The following is a 25,452-nucleotide window of genomic DNA, read 5'->3' as shown; positions in this document are numbered from 1 at the left end:
GCTAATAATAGTTTTCTGTAAAGAAATGAATCTGTAAGTACCTGAATCCAAGCACTTGTAGGTGTTTGTGAGAGTGCACTTGTGTATGTGAGGTTTATCTGGAGCGGATCCAGGTTTGATGGGGCCCATCAAACCCGACAGTCCCCACAACCCGACCTACCCGGTCCATACTCCAGTCCTAATCCCCCACCCGGATCCCTGCCCTGACGATCCACGAGCCCATCCACCCATATTCCACAGTATTTAGGACACTTTGTTGTGCAATAGTCAGCAGAAGCACAGAGAAAGGCAGACAGTGATGAATGAGCGTACCGCAGCTTGAGACAGTGGGCTACATCTTCCTAACCCAGATAGTATCACGTCTGTACCTCTTTTGAGAGAACAATGGAATAAACAGGCAAAAGACAATAAAGCAGTTTAATAATCTTTTAATTTTATTTTTGCTTAAATCAAAGCTTATTACAGGATCCCCTGGAGGAGGAAAGAAAAAAAAAACAAAAGCGCAAATGAAGGTAAAACACGTGGAAGCCAAGTGATTCACTGAGGACACATTCATTAACACTGTTTTATTCGGGGTCAAAGGAAATTCAATGAGCTGTGCTCTGTGCACCTGATGGCTGAGCTTCTTCTTTTTCTTTTTTTTTTTTAAACCTCACAGCTTCATTGTGAGGAGCCTCATGCAAGCTGAAAGCCCGACTGCAGCAGCGGACTGACGGGAAAGCCATGCGGCCGGGGACCCCACGGTCACAATTATCTGAGCCAACCTCTAACACAAATCTCTCACTTATACCTAAATAAAAGAAGTTTGAAAGTACATCTTGAATGCATGTGCAAATAATGGTAGTGAAAAAAAAAAAAAAACTATTAGAAAGTTATTTGTGTTACAAATACTACCTCGTCAATAATCCTATTCGTTTGCATAAGCGCTAAACTAAAATTAGCCAAATCATGTGTGAATTAAACGGAGGGAAAAAAAAAAAAAAAACCCAGACATTAATCCTTGGCGGTTTAAAAACACAGATGGTAAACTTTGGCAGAAGAAAACTCTCGTCTTTCCTGACTATAAACACAGTTTATTTGAGCAACGGTGATCACAATGCGAGGCGCTACGCTTTCATCCCAGCGACTTCCTGTAACAGACGCTCCGTCTGAGCGCAGGACTGAGTCCGGCGTGGGACCGGCGACCGGCAGCTCTTCCAACACGAGCGGGCGCCGGGACGCGGACAGCGGATCCGTCCTGCCGTCCCACAGCGGGCCGCGCACCGACCTGAAAATAGGTCGGTGGAATCCACAGCGGCTGCTGCTTCTTGGCGCTGGGCGACGCTCCAACAGAAACCTGAGAAGGTATAAGTGCAGCACACCTCCTGCTCTGTGAGAAACTGGGGGTTGACGTTGAAGCTGCTCTCCTCAAAAAGCCGCTCCCACCCTCTGCCACTGTGCAGTGGGTGCTATCGGGGCTTGGAAAGCATTAGAAGGGGGTTGTTGTTGCTGCTGCTGCGCTCCAAGCGTTCCTCTCCACCAGTCCCGGCGCGGGACGAAGGGAGGCTGGTGCATAGTGCAGATGTGCGACGCCACGGTCGGTCAGTGTTCTGTCAGACGGGGAAGCGGGGTTCAGGTATTAAAACGGAGTCCGGGGAGAGTCCTTCGCTTCCTGCGGCCATTCTACTGAATGGACGGGGGTCCGTTTAGGTCGTCCTGCACTGCACCGGTCCCTCTGAGCTGTCTTCGTCGTCTGAACCGTCGGGGCCAACGCCGCGCAGGCCCGTAATGCGGTAGCCCATGTTCAGGAGCATCACCTCCAACGGGTCGGCATTCATGCGCCGCTGGTTAGCCTGAGCCGCTCCCTCCATGTCCTCCACCACACGGCCGTTGTCACCGTCGGTCTGCGGGAGGAGAAAACACAGACGTCAGACTTTAGGAGGGGACCCGAGACCCCCCCGACTTCTGTGGAGCTCCTCCTGAAACATGGCCCCACTAAGGCGGAGAGATATTTCCCCAGCTGACCTTTTAGCCAGCCAGCAATTAACCTGTTGGACTTTCTGTAGCTGAAGGTCGTCTGAAGGACGATCAGTGGAAACAGGATGGACCTAGACGCATTTTTGAAGGTCGTGGCAAAGGCTGTTGACGTCTATGTTCGTGGGATTATTTTCCTTTTAAGTGCATTTGCAAAGCTTTCTGACAAACTTCTTTCAGCTATTTTGTGCACACATTTGAAATGAAGCTGGAACGTAACAAAATGTGGGAAAGGTAAACCACAATAAACACTTTCCAGACGTATTGAGCTGATAAAAGTCATCACAACTAAAAACCGCCACCATTTCTGATCTACAACAAACAGAATGTACTCTGAAGCACTTAAAAAAGAAACATGTGCTTTGATCCACGAATTAGGATAACTTTAGTTTAGTTTTTCCCATTTCCTTTTGTATTAAAAGAAATTACAAGCGCATCAAAATTAACCTACAGCTTATTTATTCTTATGAAACAAACAAACAAAAACAAATATGCAAGTCAAACCCAACTAAAACCCAGAAAACGGCATCAGTCAGTAAAAGCCTGACTGGTGCATCACTAGAGAGCATACGCCCTTTGGAGATGAGGTGAATTATGTCTCGTCTCTAGAAAATAAAGTCCAGGCTTCCTACACATTTTTCCTAACTTTCCAGATAGAAAGTTAGGAAAAATCCTGAGTTCTTAGTCTATTTTGGACCATTCTGGAGGTATATATAGAAAAGTTGGACCAATGGAAGGCTGGATGCAGGAATACAACAAGGACAATGGGGCAGTCAATAAAGTCTGGTGGAAAAAAATATTTCCCCAAAACTTTTGAAAAATACCTCAAATTTCACCTAATTCCATATTTTTCCAGCCGGGTGAACAAGAGGGTGGAAAGGACGAAGCTGTTTACCTCTGGTGTTGGGTTCCATAACCGAACCACCGGGTCGATGCCACTAGTGGCCAGGAAGCAGTAGCTTGGGTGGGGCTGTAGGCAGTTGACTATTGACTCATCTCCCTGAAGGATCCTCACCAGGTTAGTCGTTTCCTTTTCCCAGATGAAAAAAGAGCCATCATCTGAGCCACTCACGATGTACTGGCCTTTGCTAGGGGTGGGGGGGGGAGAAAAGAAAAGAAAATACTTTAGACGCGCCTGTCGAGCCACGTTCTAAGAAGAGCAATGGTTTACTGTGAACCTTCACATTTTTACTTAGAAAACCAGTGCAGCCCTTCTTCACGGAACGTCTTCAGCAGAACGGTGGCACACGCCGATTTCATCCAGTACATTTGTGAAAAGGCAACGGAGCAGGATATTCTGGTATGTGAGGTTCAGAGCGAAGTGACTCAATCTGTTTGGTTACTCGGTTCAACAACAAAAGGCAACGACAAACCAGACGAGGTTAAGCAACGGTGAGTCACAGTGTGCCATCATTATGTCATGTAGCCCGGGGGCTCGCTAAACGCTCCGATGTCTTAAAGCTCGGGGCCGATCGGACAGTTTCTTTCCAGTCGTGGCACATCTGAAATGTTCAATGCTTAATTGTTATGCCGTTCACCCGGCTGCTGACGTCGTCTCTGTGCGCACTGCTGTAAGTATGAGAGATACTGTTCAGACAAGTGTTTCAAGAATTTACCAAATGTTTTGGAAAATTGTCTAAATGAGATCATTACACACTACAAAAATTTAACTAAAAAGAAGTAAAATCTTTTTGAAATGAGTGTTTGTCCTTGATTTGAGCAGGTAAATAAGATTTTTTGCCAATGGAATGAGTACTTTGACCCCTAAAATAAGGTAATTAGATATACTGAACATGAAATAAGATGATTAAGATGAGTCGTTCCTATATTAAGTGCAAAAATATCATTCCATTGGCAGATTATTTTATTTGTCTGCTCAAATCAAGGACAAATACACTAATTTCTAGAAATCTTGACTTACTTTTAGCTCCCTTTTTGCAGTGTAACCAACGTACGGCATTCTGCAGACGTATTCAACCCCCCCTTGAACTTACAACCACCGGCCATGCTTTATTTTATTTGCATTTAAGTGATAGATCAACACAAAGGAGCAAAGAAACGTCAAGTGGAAGGGAAACATTGCATTTTCTTTGTAAAAGTAAAAATCTGACAAAGTGTAAAACTTTATATTCGGCCCCGTTTCACCAGACACTGCAAACTGTGTAACCTACAGCCTTCAGATCAGTTTTATTGTCAGCAACATCATAAACACAAACCTGTATACGAATAAAAACTCCATTAAAAGAAATCTGAAAAGGAAAATCTAAACGCTTAGAGACCAGACTGCTGTAGGTACAAAAGAGTTCTTCCACCTGCTGCTTTTAGTCGTCAGACGTCACCGTGAAGCCCACCTGTATGCTTCTCAAGTCTGGGTATAAATACTGGTGTTCTGTGCGGCCCTCAGAGGTTTGTTAGAGAATAAGACTGCAGACAGGTCAGGGATAAAGTTGTGACAACATTTAAAGCAGGCTTAGGTAATGAACATCTTCTCACAAAAGGACACGAGTCAGGGAAGCAGCAAAGAGGGCCGGTTATAACTCTGGAGGAGCCGCAAAGACCGACGGCTCAGGTGGGAGACTCAGGTAACAGGCCAACTATTAGTCATGTACTCCAAAAAAAATCTGGTTTCTATAGAGAAGTAGCAGAAAGACAAGTCCTGTTTGCAGTTTGCATGACACACGGCAAACATATGGAAGAAGGCGGTCTGGTCAGAGAAGACACACGGCGGCAGTAGCATCCTCCGCTGGGATGCTTTTCTGCTGCAGCAGCAGAAACGGGAAGCCGGATTGAGCTGAACAACGAGCGATCCTGGAAGAAAAAGCAATGGAGGCTGCAAACACCTTGAGACTAAAATGGAGGTTCACCTTCCTGCAAAATAAGGACCGCAGCAAGATCCTGAAACATAACCAGAACCCTAAATGTTGCAGGTCATACAACGGACCGGCTGCTTGTTCCCAAAACGGTAACCAGCACTAGAACTAGCTTAGAGTGACCCACGCTGGTCTGCATACGCTCACCACCCAGCTGCACATCCTGGTACTTGTCAAGTGTAGGGCTGGGTGATATATCGATATAAATGATATATCGATATATTTTAAAATGCGATATGGGATTAGACCATATCGCATATATCGATATAGTTCAAAATTGCGCCGTGATCCTTGCTTCACGCAAGCCGCTGACCGGAACTCTTTGCACTGCTCCCCTCTCTGCACTGATGTGGAACTGCACACTACTTTTCTCATAGAAATAAATTTATTTCAGAAAAAGATTGACCTATTGTATTTTATAGGCTATTTTTATTTAAGATATTTTTTTATTTAAATGTGCACCTTACGGAGCTTTGATTTAAAAAAAAAAAGGCACTCCAGTTTTATGTTTACATTTTATTGATATTTGAGTAGAGAGTTTTCAATAACATATTCATTTTACAGCTCTAACTTTGCGGAAAAAAATATCGGGATATTTATCATATATCGATATTTAACCTAAATATATCGGGATATGACTTTTGGTCCATATCGCCCAGCCCTAGTCAAGTGCACCAATATGAACACCTGAATGGATCCAGTTTGCCAAGAATAAAGCACCTTTCACCTTGTGGCCATCATTAACAGATAAGAAAACTACGTCCTGATTCTGTCTCTGCAGAACCAGACGAGACACAGACCCCACTGTTTGAAGAAAGCGTTAAAATGACCCAGACTGAGTCGACACTCAAATATAACTCTGCATCTGTGCCACGACCTGAACAATGATACCCCCCCCCCTGTCTAATCTGACTGACCTTGATCTCTGCTGCAAAGCAGAAAAAAACACTAAAACGTGAGACTCCAGTAGCTTAGATTTAATCTTAAGCTCCGGTAAAAGCTGGATCTACAAAGTGTTTTCCATCGTAACTAAAACAATGGCAGACATCAACGAAGGAAAGAGGACACAAATAACCCGAACGTGCCTTGGGGGTTTTAAGAGAAGCAGCTCTCTGGCCTATCCCAGGCGTCCAACCTGCTCTGAACATGCTGGCCAGCATCATGAGTACCAACACAGCTGCAGACTGCCACCTAGTGAGAGGACAGCAGCACGGCGGCGCGGTGGACCCACCTCCCGAAGAAGTTGGCCTCCTTGATGTCGGTGGTGGTGTTGCAGTGGCCGCAGTATCTGTGCTTGTAGTCAAAGCTGCGCTCCCTAAGAACCACCTCGTCCTCAGGGATGGACTCCTTACGGCTGAACGACTGGAAACGCATGGAGCTGTTGCCCTTTTTATCTTCTGCAGATGAAGACAAAAACACTGTTAACCACCAAAAAAAACAACAACATTATTTTAACTGGCTTGAGATATTTTCTAGTTAACAGTTGCTAATTAAGAAGAACAAAAGCTACATATAGCACTGTTCTTTTCACTGTTTTTGGCTTTTCACTTATTTCTGATAAATTTGGGGCTGTGTAGATCGTAGCTCCAGCAGCTGAAATGTCAGAAACACGCAGCGCCAACAGATCAGGCAACATGAGGAACGGCTACAATCTGGAAAAAGATAATGCTGAACAACTTCTGTACCCTGACAAATTCAGAACAGGTAACACACGATGACTTGCTCCAAAAGCGTGTTTATCAGGTGGAAAAAGTCTTCAGACACTTTTAACCTCTCTCTGCTTCATTAGAGGCTTTGGTGACAAAAGGAGACCCCCATCACCTCCCTGTCATAAAGAAACTAAAGCAGGCAGTCTAGATCACATTAACTCACCTATATTACATTAAGTTCTTTGAATTTATTTAGTCAAGCCTTTCATCACATCCTCTCAACTGGCTACACTGGACCTTCTGGTGATTTGTTAAAAGGCCGCACAGACAATGTAAATGCTTTTCATCGTATGTTGCCATCTCCCTCCTAAAGCTGAGAATCAGCTGTGCAAACATTGTGCAGCTGATTCCTCAGCCAGCTAGGCTAAAAAGAGTTTAAAAAGTAAATGTCTACTGAAACGGGTTCAAAAGGTACCACCACTACAAAGTCAATATCTGTACTGAGGTCCAGTTTGCCGGCCAACAAGCACAGCGACCCCACGGTGATTTAACCGGTTATTGGTAATGGTGGCAGAGTGGGAAGGCACCAAGTCCTGCTGGTCAATGAGATCAGCTTCTCTGTGAACAGGAGTGACGTTAAAGGTCCTGATAGATGGAGGCGCTGACTTTGGACTTGATGAAACACTGATGACAAGTTTCAGCAACTCATCAATAGATGGAAACCTCACCCGGGACATCAAGCAGGGGTTTGGACCCCTGGGTGACAGTCCAGCCCTTGTACCTCTTGAACCCAGGTAGGAAACGTCTGACATCGTCTTTGGTTCACAGGTAGCTCCACACGAGAAGTGCAGCAGCCGTTGCCCGTGACCTGGACAAATCTACATCTGGACACATCTACATGCGGTGGCTCCTGAAGCACCGAATCCAGCCTCAACACATTCCTCATGAACCTCACCTGAACTCTTTGCCTCACAAACCGTCTCAAAGCTGCTGTTATTCTGGTCTCAATGCCTTTTTTCTACCACGGTTTTTCCTTCCACTTAACTTTCCCCTAATATACAGCACACCCTAACCCTAATATACAGCACGCTGAACATGCAGCTTCGTTAGCAAGCCTTTTTGTGGCTGATCTCCTCTGTGCGGAGTATCAGTAGCAATCTACTGAGAGAGAGTTTACAATCTATATGCATTCGTCTTTTTGAACTGAATTACAGAAATAAAATACGTTTTCAATTATATCCTAAATTGCAGAGATGTGTCTTCTGGTTCCAGTTATCACAAAATCCTGTCATATTATAATGTTTTTAGTGAAAAAAACAGGATATCTATAGTTGTCAGTTTCCCACCTGAATCAGACTTGGAGTAAAGCGCAGCCTTGATGTCTTTATCCAAGGCATCACAGGCGCTGCTGTGTGCTTGCTCCGGAAATTTGCCCTTGAAATCGTCCAGGCACTCCAGAGCCTCGGCCACATACTTCAGCTCAAAGAGACACCGTGCCAGCCTGAAGTGTGCTTTCAGATGCCCCGGATTCAGCGCGAGAGCCTCCACGCAGTCCCTCAGGGCGTCATAATGGTCTCCGTCCCTACAGGCACGGATAAAAATCACAGATTATTGACTTCGAATCACATGGAGGATATTGTTTCTTAATAACACGGCGCATACCATTTACGCTTCATATAAGCTGCAGCCCGGTTCCCGTAGAGCATGGCGTTGCCCCTGGCCTCATGAATGCCCAAACTATACAGCTGGATAGCCTGGGTCCACTGCTGGCGGGCGAAGGCGTTATTGGCCTTTTGCTTTATCTTCTCCAAGTGAGGAGGGAGCTCAGTAGAACTAGAACAGTGAAGCAAAAAAGGAAGAGGTAACGCTTCTGTGAATAAAATAAAAATGCCCGTTTATTACAGTGTTATTAATAATACAGCAGACTCCTACCTGGGCTGTGTTTTGCTCTCGGCGAAGCGAATGTGGCTGGGTGGTAGATGCATGCCATTGGAGACGCCGTTGGTTGTCTTACCGTTCTGGACATCTGACGGAAAGCAACAGCAGCAGGAATTACCGAAACCTGCTTTACAGTTTCCGTCTTTGTACACCACAAACAGGGGGGGGGGGGGGATACTCTGCATGCAAAGAGCTACCTGTTGACGACTGGCACGTTTTTGGAAGCACAAAGGTATACGGCCTCTGCTTGAACGTCAAGTCAAAGAGATAGACCTGTGGGAAGGGCACAAAGGAACTAATCAGTCACTTTAACACCAGAGAGTGGATAGTGGAAAACAGGAAGTGATTCCTAGTTTAACGCGAGACCCGTCACCTGTTCCCCACCCATGTTCACGAGCAGCTCTGTGCCGTCGGGGCTGAAGGTGACATAGGTGGCCACCAGGACTCTCAGCCGGTTGTTGTAGTCTCGCAGTTTCACCGGCAGGTGGCCTGAGGCACGGAGGAGAACGTCGTCTTTTACAAGTTTAGTTCATAATTATGCACATCAGTGGCTCAGAACATCATCAAAATGGTCACGCATTTTAGTAATTTAACTCAAAAAAAGGAAACATGTCCATTATATAGATCTATCATTTAAAGATTTCTGTTTGTCAGAAAATGAGAATTACATAAGACCAAAAAAAAAGAAAAGAAAATGTTTGGAAACATAATGCCTAGAGTAAAAGTAGGTCAATTTAATGTAGGGGGGGCAGCTTGGTGGCCAATCATCCACAATGACACTACCATCTTTAAAGCAGGTTCTGGTTCTTTGCGGCAGTGAGGGCAGGTGCCATTCTCTAAATGCGAATGAAATCAGCATCTCCAGAAAGCTCCACCACAGAGGGAAACATGACGTGGTGCAGAATTTCCTACTAGATGGACGTGCCGACTTCGGACTCGAGAAAACAGACCAGTTCAGCGGCAGCAGTTGACACGGCGCCCCCAATCATCACTTCCTGTGGGAAATTCAACCTGGACGTCAGGGGGCTTAGATTATGTTGCCTCGCCACTCTTCATCCAGACTCTGGGACCTTGATTTCCAAATCAAATGCAAAATGTACCAGAAAAAACAAAAAACAAAAAAAAAAAAAAACTTTAAGAGTCCAGTCCTAAGTCTAGGTGAGACGCTGCCGTCTCTGGTACAGAGTTGTAGCTTATGATGCGTGTCTGCTGGTTTTTGAAACTCTGACTCCAGCTGCAGTCATTCAAATGCTTGAATGTGCCGTTATTTCTGTTGCCTGTGCTCCTTTTTCCTTCCACTAAACTTTCCAACAGTAGGCTTGGATGCAGCACCATGATCAGCCCGTTTCCTTAGTAATTAACTTTTTTTGTGGCATACCCGCCTCGTGGAGCGTGTGAGCGACTTTTTGCTGGACAAAGTTCAAGTCATGAATCTCACTGAAGATTGAGTAATATAACCGTCCTGTATTAAATATCCTTTTTATTGGTGTTATGCAACGTTCAATTAAATTTTTCTGAGAAACTGAACTTTTGATTTTCATCACTTGGAAGATATAATCATCAAATTAACAAACTGTTTGAAATATTTCACTCTGCATGAAATGAACCTGAACATTTCACTTTTTGAGTTGAATTACTTCTATAAAATATCTTTTCAATGATTTCCTGATTTATTCAGATGCACCTAGAGGTGAAATATTCTGATACAATTAGCCTTTGACCCACCTGCTACATAGTACTGCCCAGCCCCGTCTGGGATGGGCTTCTGCCTGTCACAGAAAGTGTGAACAGCCGCTGATGTGTTCTGACTCAAAGATTTCCTGAGGAAGGAGCAAAACTGGCTTTTATTTCGGTTCGGCCGCATGTTTCAAAGCTCGGAGGACATCAGTGACGACGTACCTGTAGTTGTGAATCATCCTGATGTCATAGAGACGAACGAACGGCCCGTTGGCTCCCACCGCCAGGTAGTTATTGTCCCGTGGATTCACAGCGAGACACTTGGCCTCAGCCAGCTGACCACAGAACTCTGTCAGGTCAATCAGAACCTCAGAGTGTTTGCTGTTCTCCCGCAGATCATACTGTCTGTAGTGGGAAAGAAAATGAAAACGAAGACACCTGAAGAAAAATTCTTCCACACGTTCCAGTCAAATTTATAAATGTTTACAGTCAGATTTGCTGAGTTCTCAGTCTTGAAATAGGAAAATTGCAAAAATGACAAACTGATGATAGATAATCAAATTTCCATCCATTTGCTACCTGAAATGGATGGAGAAACTGGTGGAAATGGCTCCTAAGTTGTGGAATGACCTTCCCCTGGTCATTAGACATAACTTTTTACTTTCTGATTTTAAATCGCTTCTTAAAACTCATCTCTTCTCCATGGCCTTTGACACCATGTGAGATGTTGACTTTTTAAAATTTGTTTTACTCCAAATGTCATAGACTAACTTCTGGCTATTTTACTTTGTTTTAGTGATTCTATGATTAATATAGAATTTTAATATAGGGCTGTTTTATTTCTTAAGTCTTATTGATAGTATTATTGGCTCAATGCTATCAGATGACCTGTTCATTTACTTTGCGCAGAGCACTTTGGTCCTATGGGTGTTTGATGTGCTCTATAAATAAAGCTGGGATGGGATGATTGATTGATGGATGGATGGATGGATGGGATAAAGAATAAACAAACCCCTAAATATTTATCTCTTCTTCTTCTATAAAAATACTAAACCCAAACTGATGTCTTAAAAAGGCCTAAAAACAGTTCCTGCTCAGCTTAGAGCTCTCACCTTATGATGCCGTCCTCTGCAGCACTCCAGAAGGTGTTGGGCCACATCGGTGCTGTGGCGATGCGCTTAACTCTGTTGGTGTGATCGGAGAACATATGGATGGTTTCCTTCACGGTCAGGTCATGGACGTGGACCTTTGTGTCGGCTGCGCCTGTTATCAAGATCCTGTCCCCTGTGTGAGGGAGGAACTGCACAGACACAAGTACATATCAACTCATTATGCACCAAAGATCAGGACTTTATGAACTGGTTTAAAACGACAACAGACACAATTCTCTAATCAGTTAAAAGTAAAACTTTAATGTTACCCAGACTCTGCATTATTCAGTAACAACAGTGTTTTATTCAGTCCTCATGCTGTCCTTGGAACATCCCAGTTCATTGCAATGTATATGACCCCTCCACCTGAAAGACAGTAGTCTGACAAAAAAAAAAAAAAAAGATCCTACCTTGACAGAAAATATATTTGCAGCATGACCCGTGTGCATAGTCGTCAGCTTCTTGTGTCTGAATGGATCCCAGATGATGGCATGTTGATCGTCTGAGCCGGAAGCCAGCAGGCTGAGTACGAAATTAATTACAAGCACAAGTTGCACCACATTTAGGCCACGGATGACAGAGGGCTGTTTTAATAAAAGACATAAAAGTCCTTAATGTGAAAAATGGACCGGCAAATCAGAGCGGAAAAACTCAGATCTGTACATGTCTATTATTCTCCAGTTGCACAAAAAAAAATAAAAAAATAAACACTGCTGCCTTTCTGACTTGCCTCTTGATTCTGCCTGAAGGTGTTTGACTGACACGAGGGTGAATTGTCATTGCTTCACTCTTTTGCTGCTTAATAAGCCACACGAACACTGGGCTTCTTTCAGACACGCCTCTTTCGTTACAAGGCAAGATCACTCGGTTGAGGCCGATGGCCAATATTGTATATAAGGGCCAAATATCGGCATAGTTTATTGGCCAGCGGATATAGTAAAAATGCCTCCAATTGTAAACTAAAAACATAAACGGTCACCTGCATGCAGATGGGGGTCAATAAACAGTAAGATAACCATAGATCGTTTTCAAGCCCTGAAGACTTACTCTCCTTGTTCGTTCCATTCCAAACAGTTCACACAGCCGGTGTGGCCCTGCGGAAGAAGGTGACATTGAGCGTGAGAAGATGCAAGAGTTAGGTTGTGCTCGATATATTGGAAATACAGCATGATCAGACATAGAGGGACTGCTGGGAATGGAGTTATATTCCATGCGCGCTGCACAAAAACAGGAAAACCAAAAGAAAAAATACACACACTGGAGATAAATCCACATTTCTCAGTGGCCAACTTTCTATTTGCAAGCCTGAAAACCGGTGCAATTACCTATTTCCTAAATGAAATGTTTACAAACCGAGTTTGCAGGGTACCATAGACGCCACTGGATGAGTACGATACAAACTGTCTGGAATGTGGATTTATTATGTTAAAAAAAAATACCACCACCATCATCATCATCATCATCATCATCATCATCATCATGCAGCTGTAACAGTCTTACAGATACAGCGATAAGGATTCATATGGAGAAAACTGCTAAATAAATAGGTTAATTAATGAAGGTGCTTCGTATTAGGGACCTGAAGCTCAGCTTCCAGTCCAAGTCTCTTAATGAAGGGGTCGGTCACATGAAAAGACCTCTGGAAGCCCGGCGCTCTTCTGTCCTATAAGATGTAAATAACAACAACAACAACAACAACAACCCATCAACACACAAGAAATGACAGCGCGATTTTTTTTTTTTTTTTGTTTACGTGATTTCCATAAACATGACGTTTGCTCACCCTGATCTGCCTGTGCAGGATCTCCCTGGTGATGTTGGCAGCCGTCATGGCCTCACCGCAAAGCAGAAAACGGGTTTCTGCGGTCAGGGCTCAGAGGGCATCTGCGTCTGTTTGTTGTGATCAAACTGTGATTGCACAGCTTTCAAAGCATCGCGACACAATCCATCACCCGCGACAAGCATCGGGAACACGGAACGTGCCTCTCGGTACAAGCTTAAGTAAACCAGATAAGGCCAGGCGTTGCTCACCTCCGAGTTGAAGAGAGGAGCGTTTAGCTCCTGTTAACACGAACTCCAGCAAGCCGCGGACATTAGCCTAGCAGCTAATGCTAGCACCGCAGCAGCGACCACCCTCCGCTTCCCACCAAGCAAGCTCTTATCTAAAAGGTTGCAGCGCTGGTGGCTTCCCGGGACCCTTTAAGTCCCGTGTGAACCGGGCCTCCAAGAGCCCTGTCGTTAATATACCAGCTGGCGTTAGCGCATTGCCGCTGCCTTGCTAGCTAAACAAAACGTCCACTTCATGTAACGGAAATGTCCGCAATGATCTCATGACAAAACACGAGAACTGCACAAATCTCACCGGTCTGCTGGTCGCAAAAGGACCCCTGTCAAAAGAATGGCGATTTCTCCAGCGCTTCTAAAGGACACGGTGAGTTTGTTTGACAGGATTCACGCAAATACCTTCTCTGAGTTGAACACAAACCTCCTCCCACTAGAGATAAACCGCCTAGTTCCGGCACACCAAACACATCCGGGCCGACAGCCTTTCAGAATAAAAGCATCACGCTCACCAGGTCTGGTGAGCCATAAAATAAAAGCACATAGACTACAATGGAATAGAATAGAATAGAATAGAATAGAATAGAATAGTATAGAAATGGATGTGTTATTCAGTGGAGACATTTAGAAAGTTTCAGAAAAAAGTAAAACAAAACATGTATATCAATAAAGTCTAACCAAACACACACTATAAAAACAAATACGTAAAAAAAAGCAAAACTTTCTTTACACTGCAAAAACTAACTGATTCAACTTAAGGAGTCGAAATGCTAACTTACGAGTATAAGATTTAAGATAATATAAATAAACTTAAAATCCCTTTATGTTGATATGATTTTTCAAAAATCTCCTTGTGTAAACTTCTTTGTATGATTGATCAATATTACCCTTAAAATATTTTTTTCTTCGTTTGTTTTTTTAGCAAACAATTTTTCCTTTTTAAACAAACTGCTAAATGGTTAAAAGAATGAATGCATATATTTATTGTAGCCTAATTGCAGGTGAGTTTTCATCCAAACTACATATATGAAGATATTGATTCTAAACATCAACACTTAAAAGTTTGAATTTCTTTTAGTAAAATTAATGTGAGTAATTGAAGTAACATTTTCTCAGAACAACAGAGAATTTTACTTTGGTGCGGCAGTTATTTATTCAACTTCATGCACATTTTCAAGTCACTTTACAAATCATGTTAAAGATGCTTTGCCTCTTCCTCAGTTGTTTGTCAGATGAGATATGTAGACTAATGTGATAAAATTAAAACAATGAAACGGATAAAAACCTGATGTTGAGCGATGACAGATCAGTTGCAGTTTAGGCATGACTTGACAACAGGGAGATAAACTGGGGTGTTCGAATACTAACTAACTACTTTAAATTTAAACAATTAGCTTTTGACCATGTGTCAGTTCCCAGTGGTCAAAGGTCTTTATGCTGAAGTGCGTTATGAACAACTTGCTTTCAGTTGAATGTTTTTAGGCTCCTCCAATCGTTTTTCCTCTCTACATATTCATGTTTACTTCATTTCATGTTTACATATATGTCTTTTATTACTAACAAACAATGCAGTGTATATGTGTAGCTGTGAAGTGAAAACACAAATAAGGAAACATTGTCTACTCTAGATCAATGTTGAATACATTCACCTCCATTAGATGCAAGTTTTGTTGAGGTTTTAGCACAAACCGTTTTTATCTACACATGCATGTCTGAAATCCTAGCAGCCCGTCCCTGATATGGGCCACTGCCTATCTGGTCAGTCTTATCTTAAAACACATTTACTACAAAAGAAGTGTCAGTCCATCTGTCCATCTATTGTTCCATCCTACCATCTCTCTTGAAAATGACACCAAGAGGCATAAGCCCGTCAGCTTGAGGCAGAGACTAACCCAGAGGAGGCAGTCTGTTTTTTTTTTTATGGTCGATGGGAACCACTTTAATTAAATACAGCCTATATCAGGAAAACACCCCATTTAGGTTGTCACTAGGAAAGAAGAATGCTAGTTGAAACTACAGAAACACCCCTAGGGCCCATATGGGCTCCACTATTTATCCAAAGTTACCCTGCATCAAATCTTGACATGCCATTTTGTAACATACGGACCACACCATCTGGAACCAATGAGTAAATGGCTGGTAATTTACACCACTCCAGGGATGAAATCAAGGTGGGGCTATAGGAGGCAACGGGTAAGAGTGGGCTACCATTCACATTTCTCAGAATCCTACTGAGCCTTGTTGAGCAGAAAATTATATATATATATATATATATATATATATATATATATATATATATATATATATATATATATATATATATGTATGTGTGTGTGTGTGTATTATGCAGGAATTTAAGAGGGGAAAGGTAGTGGTTTGACCAGTAGCAATTGCTCAAGGTCAACATTTCACACTTATGCACTTAAAATGTAAGTGCATAACAGTGAAATAGTTTGCTTTGAAGTCTTAAATCATCTTTTTTTTAATTGTAGCTAAGAATTGTCATGAATCATTGAGATGTGTGGGTATGAAAAGTCTGATAATCTGATAATTTATTTTGATTGTGTGTCCTTCATTTTTTTGTATCATTCATTTTGGTCTGATCTGCGTTTGGGCCAGTTCTATTTTACAAAATATCAAAGCACTTCTGATCAACCCAAAATAAGTTTTAATGCCTTCTTGATGATATAAGTAATTTTCGGGTTATATCCTTTCCTTTTAGTAAACTCTGATAGGACAGGACTAGGACTATGCTTGGTATGGCACATCCTGCAGTAGATGGCACCATTTCTTACCCAAAAAAGTCGGTATGAAGTGAACATAGCAGCTTAAGTGCAAAATGTCAAAAGGGCAAACTGACCACCCTCACTGCAAGATTTATTTAGGTGTTTTGTGTTTATGTCCTTCATAATTACAACCTTTGAACAACTTTCTTTCACCCCTGACTCTCGCTTTAGATATTCAGGATCACATATTTAGATTAAACAAATAGGAAAGTTACTGTATTTCAAAATTACTCATACGCTATTTTGAGAGGCGTAGAGAAAAACACATTTCAACATATCAACTAATCTTATATTAGCTATATATGGGCTTGAAAACGTGAACATACATATTGGGTTGTTTAAAAATATATAAGGAAGATCAAAATTTGATGTACATTGTAATCACCTAAAAAATTATCTCTATATATTATACCCTACACGACATCCCCAACAAAACATTTCTGGATGTGTTATTCTGTAACATTTGCTTTAAAACGTAAACACAAGTTTATGTCCAAGCCATGACGGTTTCGTTAAATTTGTAAAATTTAAAATAAAATAATAAACGAATAAAATAATACACTATTGAGCCTCTTAGATAGCTTATTTCCAGGTTATTCTACCGTTCTCAGCACGTCTTCGTGGGGGTTTGTTCGTTTTGTTTTACGGTAGCATTCGGTCGTACGGGCGACAAACGTTTCCTTGCCTTAACGTGTCAACATCGATATCAAAAGATGCGACACAAAACACAAACAGGAGGATAACTGTTACAAAATTACGGAGAGGCGACCGTAAAGTTTAAGAAGACCCTGAAACGCGTTCAGATAGCGTCCATCCCCGGAGTGTGACGGGCGGTGCGGTGACGTTAAACGAGCGGCCATCGTGTCTTGAGGGTTGTCTTGGTGAGGAGGATCCGTTGGCTAGCGGAACAACGGCGGCAGTGGATGGTACAGATTCGGCATCAGTTACGAGCCTTTAATCCGAGATTTAAGGCTCCAGGTTGTCTTCATGTAGAGACTCGGGTAAGGCGTGCGGCTTTTAAGCGCCCAAATTGTGGTTTCTGCCCGCGAATTCAGTCGGAAAAGCTGTGTGGCGTTTGTAAGGCTGCACGAACTTCTTTCGCCAAGTAAATCGCAGCGCCGAGTTAGCTGTTAGCTTGTTCGACGGAAGCGGATTTGTCACGGATTAGCTAAGAAGGTTAACGGCGTCGCGCGTCCTGGTACATCAAAAATAGGACGCTAAAGCGAAAATTATTAGATTATTTTTTTTTTAAATTTGAGTCTTTTTCTAGCCAGGTAGATAAAAGTGCATATTTAGGTAAATGACAGCGTCCGTTTTAGTCTCTCGTGGTTAGCTCTGCGCTCGCTTTGACTCGTTAACGAGGCATTTCCTTTTTGAATTAGCGACCCATTAAGGTTAGTTTTACCTTCCTGGCGCCTTATTGTTCAGTTTGTATCCATCAGTTTTAGTCACATTTGCAATGTACAGCTTCATGCAGCCGCATAAACCAAACACGTTTATTATTATTATTATTGTTGTTGTTGTTATTATGAGAGAGATTATGTAAGACATGTGCCCATGTTGTTATTTTTGTTGTAACTTAGAACAGCGAGTCCTGGTTGGGAACAGCTGTTGTGTCCTGTTGCTTAACCACTCTGTTCTTAAATTTTCACCGTGCCACACAACTGTGGGAGTTAAAGTTGGATAATATCTGAAATATTACACAGAACTTCATGCCAACATTATAGTACCTTTCAGATCTACCATGTCCGTTTAACTTTGTACCATTATGTTTTGTGGAGCCCACTTTTGGGCCAGATTTGGTCCTCCACGGTGTGTCACTGGCAGGATGAAGCTAGTTTTCCACCTCACATAAAATTTTTGCATAAAGGTCAGTTTAGATTTTTATTTTGTTATATTTATTTTCTGACTGGAGGATCTCCTGAGACACGTTTGCTGTCTCCCCTTACATGGCATGTTGTACAATTACAACTGGAGATTGTCCAGATTAATAAAAATGCTTTTTATTTATGCAACTTTTCCATCCAAAAACACAATTGTGAAGTGGATGACTTGTAGTGCGTTCCATTTGTCCTCGGTAGTAAGGATTCATGACCTCCGGATCGGAAAATGTAACTGGAACGTCCCCTAAAGTCGGTATTAAGAGTCGGAAAGTCGTTGCTGCAGGACGGTACCCGACATCGGCATTCGTGATGGCTGCTTCCTGCAGCAATATTGAGTAAAACCTCACACTTTGTAGCAGCTCTCTATTATTTATGGAACATTTAGTCAGTCGTACAGGTGCTACCTTTCAGTGTTCATCAGACGGGATGTTTCAGCTCTGTTTATTTGCACAAAATACCATCTAGATCAGCGTTATTGTCGTCGTCATTCTTTTTAACAACAGTGCAAGCGTCCATGTTTTTTCCTACTGTCCGACTGAGGGAAACTGGAGCGCAGGCTATAAATTGTTATCAATTGTTTCTCTTACCTGAGCTGTGGGTCTCTGCAGCTCCCCCAAAGTCTTTTGGCGCTCCTTTCATTTCCTGTTGATGGGCGACACAATGTTTTGTGAAAGGTTGGGTCAAAGCTTTATAACCTGAATTTATTTCCTAAACTTAAACTTCCCCACAACTTAATCCTTGACCTGATGTGTTCCTCCTTGGTCCTGATGTTGATGTTTCTTTACTGATATTGTCTACCAAATCCCTGAGGTCCTCACCAAATAGCTGTATTTATATTTGGATTAAAACACATAGGTTGACTGCATTTGTGAATTGAGTTGCAACAGATTTTATTTGAGGGTGTCACCGTAGAGAGGGGTGTGGATGCAAATGCGCGCCACACTTTTTGGTTTTTACATTCTGAAAACCTTTTAACATATTCACCTAGGGTTGTCGAATACTGCCGTACAAATGTGAATCAGCTGACGGCTCAGTTGGCTAAGAAATGGTGAAGCAACAAAACAAACCCGCGCACCCCCTTCCATTACATCTCTGTTTAGTTTTAAAGCTTTGGAGGCCAATGTGGCTAATTATAACACAAGTTATAGCGGAGCCCGGCTGAAGCTGACAATTAGAGCAGAAAAAAAAATAAATAGGAAACCTACGCTGCTGCTGCTGTAGTTGACCAGTTGAAGAAAATCTAACTTAATGCAAAATAAAAATAGCAGATACGTGTTTACACTGTAAAAAATGTGAAAAATATTATGGGAACTTAATACTAAGTGTTATCCTGTCTACTGTTTTATCAAACAAGGAAGTGATACTTTTAAATGTTCATTATTGTTGTTGTTATATTATTATTATTATTATTATTATTATTATTAATAATATTATTATAAACAAAGGTTACTATTGTGCCCTACTTGTTGGGTCCCCCTCTAATGAAGGAGGAAGTTTAAAATATTGCCATATTTTAATCAATCATATGTTTTGCTACTAACCAGAATTAAACATGTGCCTTCAAAAAATCTTGCCATGGTATCAAAAAAGATATCAGGTATTTCTTCTTTACATTGGTATAGAGTTTGAAATTTTGTGTCGTGACAATCTCATATTGTTCTTCACTATGTGCTAAATTGTGTAAATTTAGGATTTATTGCAACAACTACATTGAAGTTTGATTGGAAGATAAAATGTAGGAAAGTTAAACGATATATATATATATATATATATATATATATATATATATATATATATATATATATATATATAAAGAGAGAGAGAGAGCTTGTTAGATAGAAAAATCAATCAGGTGACATTGTCTTTGATAAAATGCCAGCCTCACAGAGTTATTTTGAAACCAAACCCCCTGGTAAGTCGACACTCAGCTGTGCAAATGTTGACATGCTGCATCAGTTCCTCGTGTGTTGATGTAACAGTCCACTGTCATTGTGCCTTTTTGTGCAAACACACATTAGGTCGGTTCGCTGACATGGAGTGGCAGACGCCAGCTGTTTCAGAGAAGTTCCAAAGCCGCTTTGGCCGCCGGCCGGGAACATCAGACAGCGGGGACACTGGGATCGGCACTTCCAGATCTGACAGCACGGAAGGTGACGACTTTTGATGGCTCTTCCTCAGCCTGTGTTGTGTAATATTGTTTTGAAGAATGCCTGGGATTGACAGCGGCCTCCGCTTGGTAATTATTGCGGATGCTAGCATGCCTGAATACACATCCACAACACTTTTAGTTAGCAGAAATGGAAAAGATTTTGTTTGTTGTTTACTGGTCTATTTATGGAGAGAGAAGAAACTTGTGATCTAATGCTGGAGGGTTTTCTAGAAAGAACGAAACGGTCCATCCAGAAGTGATCCAAGATTCCTCTTCACTGCTGTGCTGAGGGGAGGAGTTGTTGTTGGAACATCACTACTGAGCAACTAAACAGGGAGTAGTCCTTATCCTGGGTGTGGAGGCTTATTATTGTTTTGCCACATATTATGCTTTTAAATGGAAAAGTCCTTATGGAGGCGGTTCCAGTGTTAGAACGTGGTGAAAAAATATTATGCTCAAATGTGGTTTGTTATGAATGGCCACCTGGGATGGGTGGTTCCACTTTCCACAGGAAAGACAATAGAAGAATGGACTGATAATTTATCAGAAGTACAGTGGAGCTGTTAGGATAGAGCTTCACTAAGGTGGTACTCATGGTAGGCGCTCCTAATGAATGCTGCACAAATGTTGAGCTGATGACCCTACTTCTGACATAACTTATTTTCATGCAGTCTTGGGATATTAGAAATCTCTGTGAACCATCTGACATCATTCAAGGGGGATTTTTGGGGAAGAAATAATCTTTTTACTTACCGTTGAAGTAAACTTAAGTCCTTTAGTTCCCGTACATCCTCTGTCACGACCGACGTGCCCCAGGGCTCTGTCCTGGGACCCATGCCGTTGATTATTTACATTCTTCCTATCGGCAATATCTTCTGGAAATTCCACATCCATTTTCACTGTCATGCTGATGACACCCAGCTATCTTTCATTTAAGCTAAGTTCTACACTCCCACCCTCATCCCTTGACTCCCACCTATCTAAAATAAAATCCCGGTTCATTTCCAGCTTCCTCAAACTGAACAGTGATAAAACTGAGATCCTCCTCGTTGGAATCAAATCAATATTATCCAAAGCTGACAGGTTCTCCCTTTGATGGTTCACAGGTTTTTTTTCTTTTCAATGAAACGTTGGACGGCTGGCGGCGGTGGTGTGTGCACGCACTGATGTGTCGTTTCACTGCTTTTCTGGATGCATTCCCGCAGCGGAGCGTTGCGTAGTGCAGCTCGCTATAGCGTCTATAGCTACGCTGATGCACGTTCAAGAGCTTTGTTGACTTTTTTTATGTTGCTCTCAAACATCCGTGCTGTACTGAAATTAGTGTAAAGGTCTAATTTCAGTGTAACTTTGACCACTTTAAGCATAAGGGTCCCTTACGCTAAAATGCGCCGGCGAGAGCCCTGGTTCATTAGACTCTTCCTCACCTCAGGCTGAGAATCTGTCATTCTGCTTATTTTCATCTTCGTGACATTAATCACCTTTTTCCCTCGGTGTCCCCTCACTGTGCGTCAATTCTTGTCCGCAGCCTTCTCACCTTCCGCATTGATTATTGTAACTCTTCTCTTTGGCCTTGTTTAAAAATCCCTGCATAAGCTACAAGTGGTTCATAATTTAGATACTCGCATTATTACCAGAGCTTCCTCGTTTCATCACATAATCCCAGCCCTACAGCAGCTCCACTGGCTCCTGGTTAGATTCAGAATAGAGTTCAAAATCTTTCTGTACATATAAGGTCATCCACAACCTCATTCCCCCCTACCTTACTGATCTTTTTCACATCTCTACTCCTTCCTGCACCCATAGAGCCTCCTCTTCCGTTGACTTCACCGTTCCTCCTTCCCGCCTCAGCACCACGGGGAGCAGAGCTTTCTCCCGCTCTGACCTCCCAACATCCGTAGCACCCTCCACCAGTTCAAGTCTAAACCCATCTGTTCAGTAGTGCTTACTCTCTGTGATGCCAGTTCACTTTAACTTTTATCGTTTGTTCTTTTATCTTTATTGTTCAGCTTGTTCTGTAAAAATAAAATGTATTATTTATTATAAATTAGCATTGAAAACAGTTGTCGGACCTCTTGGCTAGCAAGGCAACACTCTGAGAATGGCTGAAGTTGTATTCAGCAAACTCTTCACAGAATTATTAATTATTTAGGTCAGAGGTTCGAGAGCAATCTGGAGCTCTTTAGCCATCCCACAATGGTCCATAATAACTTAAACCTAAAATGACAGAGAAATATCGTTTTTTTTATGTAAAGGTATTATGAGATTGTCATTGTGTCCATAGAATTTGCTCTAGTGAATGGGAGAAAGGTGCATAGATTCAGTGTTTAGGCGTCATTTGGGTTTAAACCATTTGCATTAGTTTAATTAGACTGGCTGTCATTCTTCCCATTAACATGGAAAGGGATGAAATGGTCTTCTTCTACCCAACAAACATATAAGGGAAACATTGTTTTGTAGATTCTTTAAGAGCAGCTCTGAATCCAGCAGAACTTGTAGGAATTACAAAACTATCATGATTTATGCAGCAAAGCACAATATACTCTTACCTTTTTACTTGATGTATTTCTAATTTTATTAACCTTTAAACAGATGACATGAAGCACATGCTGCTGGTGTTTGTGTTAATAAATGAAAACTGTCTTGAGTTTCTTGTTTTGATGGCAAAAGTTAATACCAAAAAAAATAAACAATGCTTTTTTTTATTTAGTTATTTGGTTTTTGAGGTGCAGGTACCTCTTCAGTCAATCAAATGATCCCATTTCTGTCTGAAGCTTAAAACAAAAGATTTTTATTTTTTTCTTGTCTTGAAGTTCGTTTTGCGGTTCTGGTTAAATTTTATACCATGAAGTTGAAGACAAAATTAGTCTTTAAATTGTTAAGGTCTCTGACCCCTGGGTTTGGTTCACCTAGTTTTGCTCAACTTCTCCTTTGGTCATTTCTTTCTACTCCTTTCCTCTGATGAATTTCCACCATTTTCCTCTCTTTAATGTGAAGGATCTGCTTCTTGCTTTGTCATAACATCTGCACCTAACAAAATGACTTCAAATCACTTCAAAATATTCTTCGTTTTCAAAGTGTAGAGTAAACTTTCTTATCAGACGAGCATGAAGAAGCTCCAGTGTTGGGTACATTAGAAACCGTCAAAAGGCAGGAATGTCTGCAGAGCAAACAGCTTGCCAAAGTTCCTGTTACGAACGGTTTAGACTTGTAGTCTGTCATGAATCAGCAGAGCCTGAAGGCTTTTTTTTTTTGATACTTGCAAATTTTTACAAATGAAATGATTTTTCTGTCATGTTTTGACCCGTTCGTCCTCCTTGTGGCTCTGTTAAGCTGTAGCCTAACGGTGTTGTGGCTTAAAAGGTTTCATGTGTGATGGGTGATATACTGGGAGGAGGCAAGGTGCTGAAATAAGCGGCGCCCACCGATCACTCTGTAACTTGAGAGGTGGGCTATAAATATGCCTAACCTTTCCTGTGTACGCTTGTTTGTATGCATTTAGAGCCCGGTCCAGGCCGGTCTGGCTTTTTGAGGGTAATACAGACTACCTCGCAGCTTGGCAGTCTACGCGTCGCAGGTAGTTTCGCTGGTTCCTGGAAATGCAGAAGGCGGCTTCCTGTTTTGATTCAACCCGTTTTGCAGCTACTCTAACCTTAGTTCAGCTTTAGGGAAAAAATGCCACACCAAGCTAGCTTTTTGAGTTGGAGTAACTCCTCGACTTTCAGGCTCCAGCAGATCTCTGAGGTTTGTTGTTCTGAACTAAAGGCTAATTTTAAACTGTCTTGACTTGTGAAGATGCCTCGTGGTTGGTTCTCATGTCTTTGTCTTCCTGCTCTTCTTTGCGTGATTACGATGATCTGAGCTTTTTTTCTTTCATAGAGGCAGTGGTGTGTATGTGTTGGTATATAAATAAATAAAAGATGCAGATTCTATGTTGCATGGCATTTTTGTTTTTGATCAGATGTGGAGCGTTCGTCCTGAGCTTTGCTTGTTTTATTCTATTCTAAGCCTATTCCCTGAGTTGAGTCAGTCAGAGCCAGTTAATTCTTTCAGAGGTGACACCTCATCAAATTAGGCCACCCATAAACCCTGCTCCATCTACTTTACTTAGCTGTCTGAAAATAGAGAAACCAGCCTGCAGTGGAGTTCCCAGTTCTCCGGACTGATCCATGAAGTTTATTTGGATGTCAAATAGTCAGAAAATAACATTTTTATGTTATATCTAGTGACCTTTTCTGTCAATTTTCTCTCTCCATAGATTTCTGCAGCTCCAGCAGCAGCCCGTCCTTCCAGCCCATCCGCAGTCAGATCCCCATCCCCACTGCACATGTCATGCCATCCACAGCCGGCGCTTCGGCCTCAAAGCCCCGCTCCTTCGGCCAGGAGGACCCTTCGTCCTCGGCCGAGGGTCACAGGTCATCCTCCGGTTCAAGGACCCCGAGCGGCTCCACGTCAAAGTCTTCCTCGCTCTCTAAATCGGCCTCTTCGCCCAACTTGGACGCTCAGCCTCCTGTAGGAGCTGATCATGTGGGACCGAGGCCAGACTGCCTGAGCCGCTACCGCAGCCTCGTCAACGGGCTGGACCAGTCGCTGTTCCCCACAGACCAAACCAGGCTGGACGAGGGACAGAGGTTTGACACTCCGGCCGTGGAGCCCACTCTCAACCAGTCGGCCCTGTTAGGAGGGCTGTGTCCCGACGTCAGGTTCCGATTACAGAGCGCCGGGATTAGAGAGCCCCCAGACTCCGTGTCTGAGGCTTACAGGGGAGGAATGGAGCAGAGCTACAAGGTTCTGCCTGAAGCGAGGCCCGGCCTCTCTGGAATAGCAGAAACCTCTAATCAGAGGGGGAGTCAGCCGGGCGCGGCCGGATCTGCTGGGCTTTATTCAAACTCGCTCAGTCTGCAGACTCAGGCTCTGCTGAGGGAGCACGCGGGTCCCAAAAGTTACGACCCACTGCGGCAAGACAGATGTAGCGAACTTTCTGGCTGGCAGCAAAAACAGCAGCTGGAGACTTTACGCTTGCAAGTGGAACAAATGCAGGTAAGCGTAACAAAAAGTCTTTGTGTTTTCCTGCAGTTAAAGCTTTACTGTATTTATGCAGAACCAGCTTGTTTTAGCTGCTAGGTAAAGATAAAAAAAATGTCTTTGTGGAAAAATAAGTCATTAAAATAAGTTAGTTTTTCTGTTATGTACATCCAAAATTGGCTAGTTATTGAGATCTAGACAAATACTGGATCTAGTCAAACATTGGAAAACTAGGCAAGGCAAGTTTATTTCT

The 25,452-nt window shown here is 42.5% G+C and overlaps 2 protein-coding genes across 2 annotated transcripts; one reads left to right on the top strand and one right to left on the bottom strand.

Annotated features, from left to right (window-relative positions):
* Nucleotides 1–412: 412 nt before the first annotated feature.
* wdtc1 (WD and tetratricopeptide repeats 1) lies at nucleotides 413–13,829 on the bottom strand. Its single transcript, XM_021310529.2, has 16 exons — nucleotides 13,330–13,829; nucleotides 13,082–13,188; nucleotides 12,878–12,961; nucleotides 12,346–12,392; nucleotides 11,709–11,820; nucleotides 11,260–11,447; nucleotides 10,370–10,552; nucleotides 10,196–10,290; nucleotides 8,844–8,959; nucleotides 8,668–8,743; nucleotides 8,465–8,558; nucleotides 8,195–8,365; nucleotides 7,879–8,114; nucleotides 6,115–6,280; nucleotides 2,909–3,101; nucleotides 413–1,883 (listed from the first exon to the last, which is right to left on the bottom strand). The coding sequence occupies exons 2-16, from the start codon at nucleotides 13,127–13,129 to the stop codon at nucleotides 1,686–1,688; spliced, it is 2,007 nt and encodes a 668-aa protein (XP_021166204.2). The 5' UTR covers nucleotides 13,130–13,188; nucleotides 13,330–13,829; the 3' UTR covers nucleotides 413–1,685.
* A 2,718-nt stretch (nucleotides 13,830–16,547) lies between these two features.
* cep85 (centrosomal protein 85) lies at nucleotides 16,548–25,214 on the top strand (the record flags this gene model as incomplete). Its single annotated transcript, XM_036131359.1, is given in 3 exon segments — nucleotides 16,548–17,146; nucleotides 20,047–20,178; nucleotides 24,433–25,214. Coding segments are annotated over 2 exon segments (900 nt in total), but the record flags the coding sequence as incomplete, so codon positions are not given.
* Between the last annotated feature and the right edge of the window lie 238 nt (nucleotides 25,215–25,452).

The sequence above is a fragment of the Fundulus heteroclitus genome, chromosome 3, assembly GCF_011125445.2.
Source record: "Fundulus heteroclitus isolate FHET01 chromosome 3, MU-UCD_Fhet_4.1, whole genome shotgun sequence".
Taxonomy (NCBI): domain Eukaryota; kingdom Metazoa; phylum Chordata; class Actinopteri; order Cyprinodontiformes; family Fundulidae; genus Fundulus; species Fundulus heteroclitus.
This window is presented reverse-complemented; position numbering and strand designations above follow the sequence as displayed.

Coding starts and splice junctions, on each gene's coding strand:
- wdtc1 (XM_021310529.2), bottom strand. CDS start 13,129: ATGACGGCTGCCAACATCACCAGGGAGATCCTGCACAGGCAGATCAGG. Junction 8,559..8,667: donor AACGTGCCAGTCGTCAACAG/GTAGCTCTTTGC, acceptor GCTTTCCGTCAG/ATGTCCAGAACGGTAAGACA. Junction 1,884..2,908: donor TATGGAACCCAACACCAGAG/GTAAACAGCTTC, acceptor CTCCTCCCGCAG/ACCGACGGTGACAACGGCCG.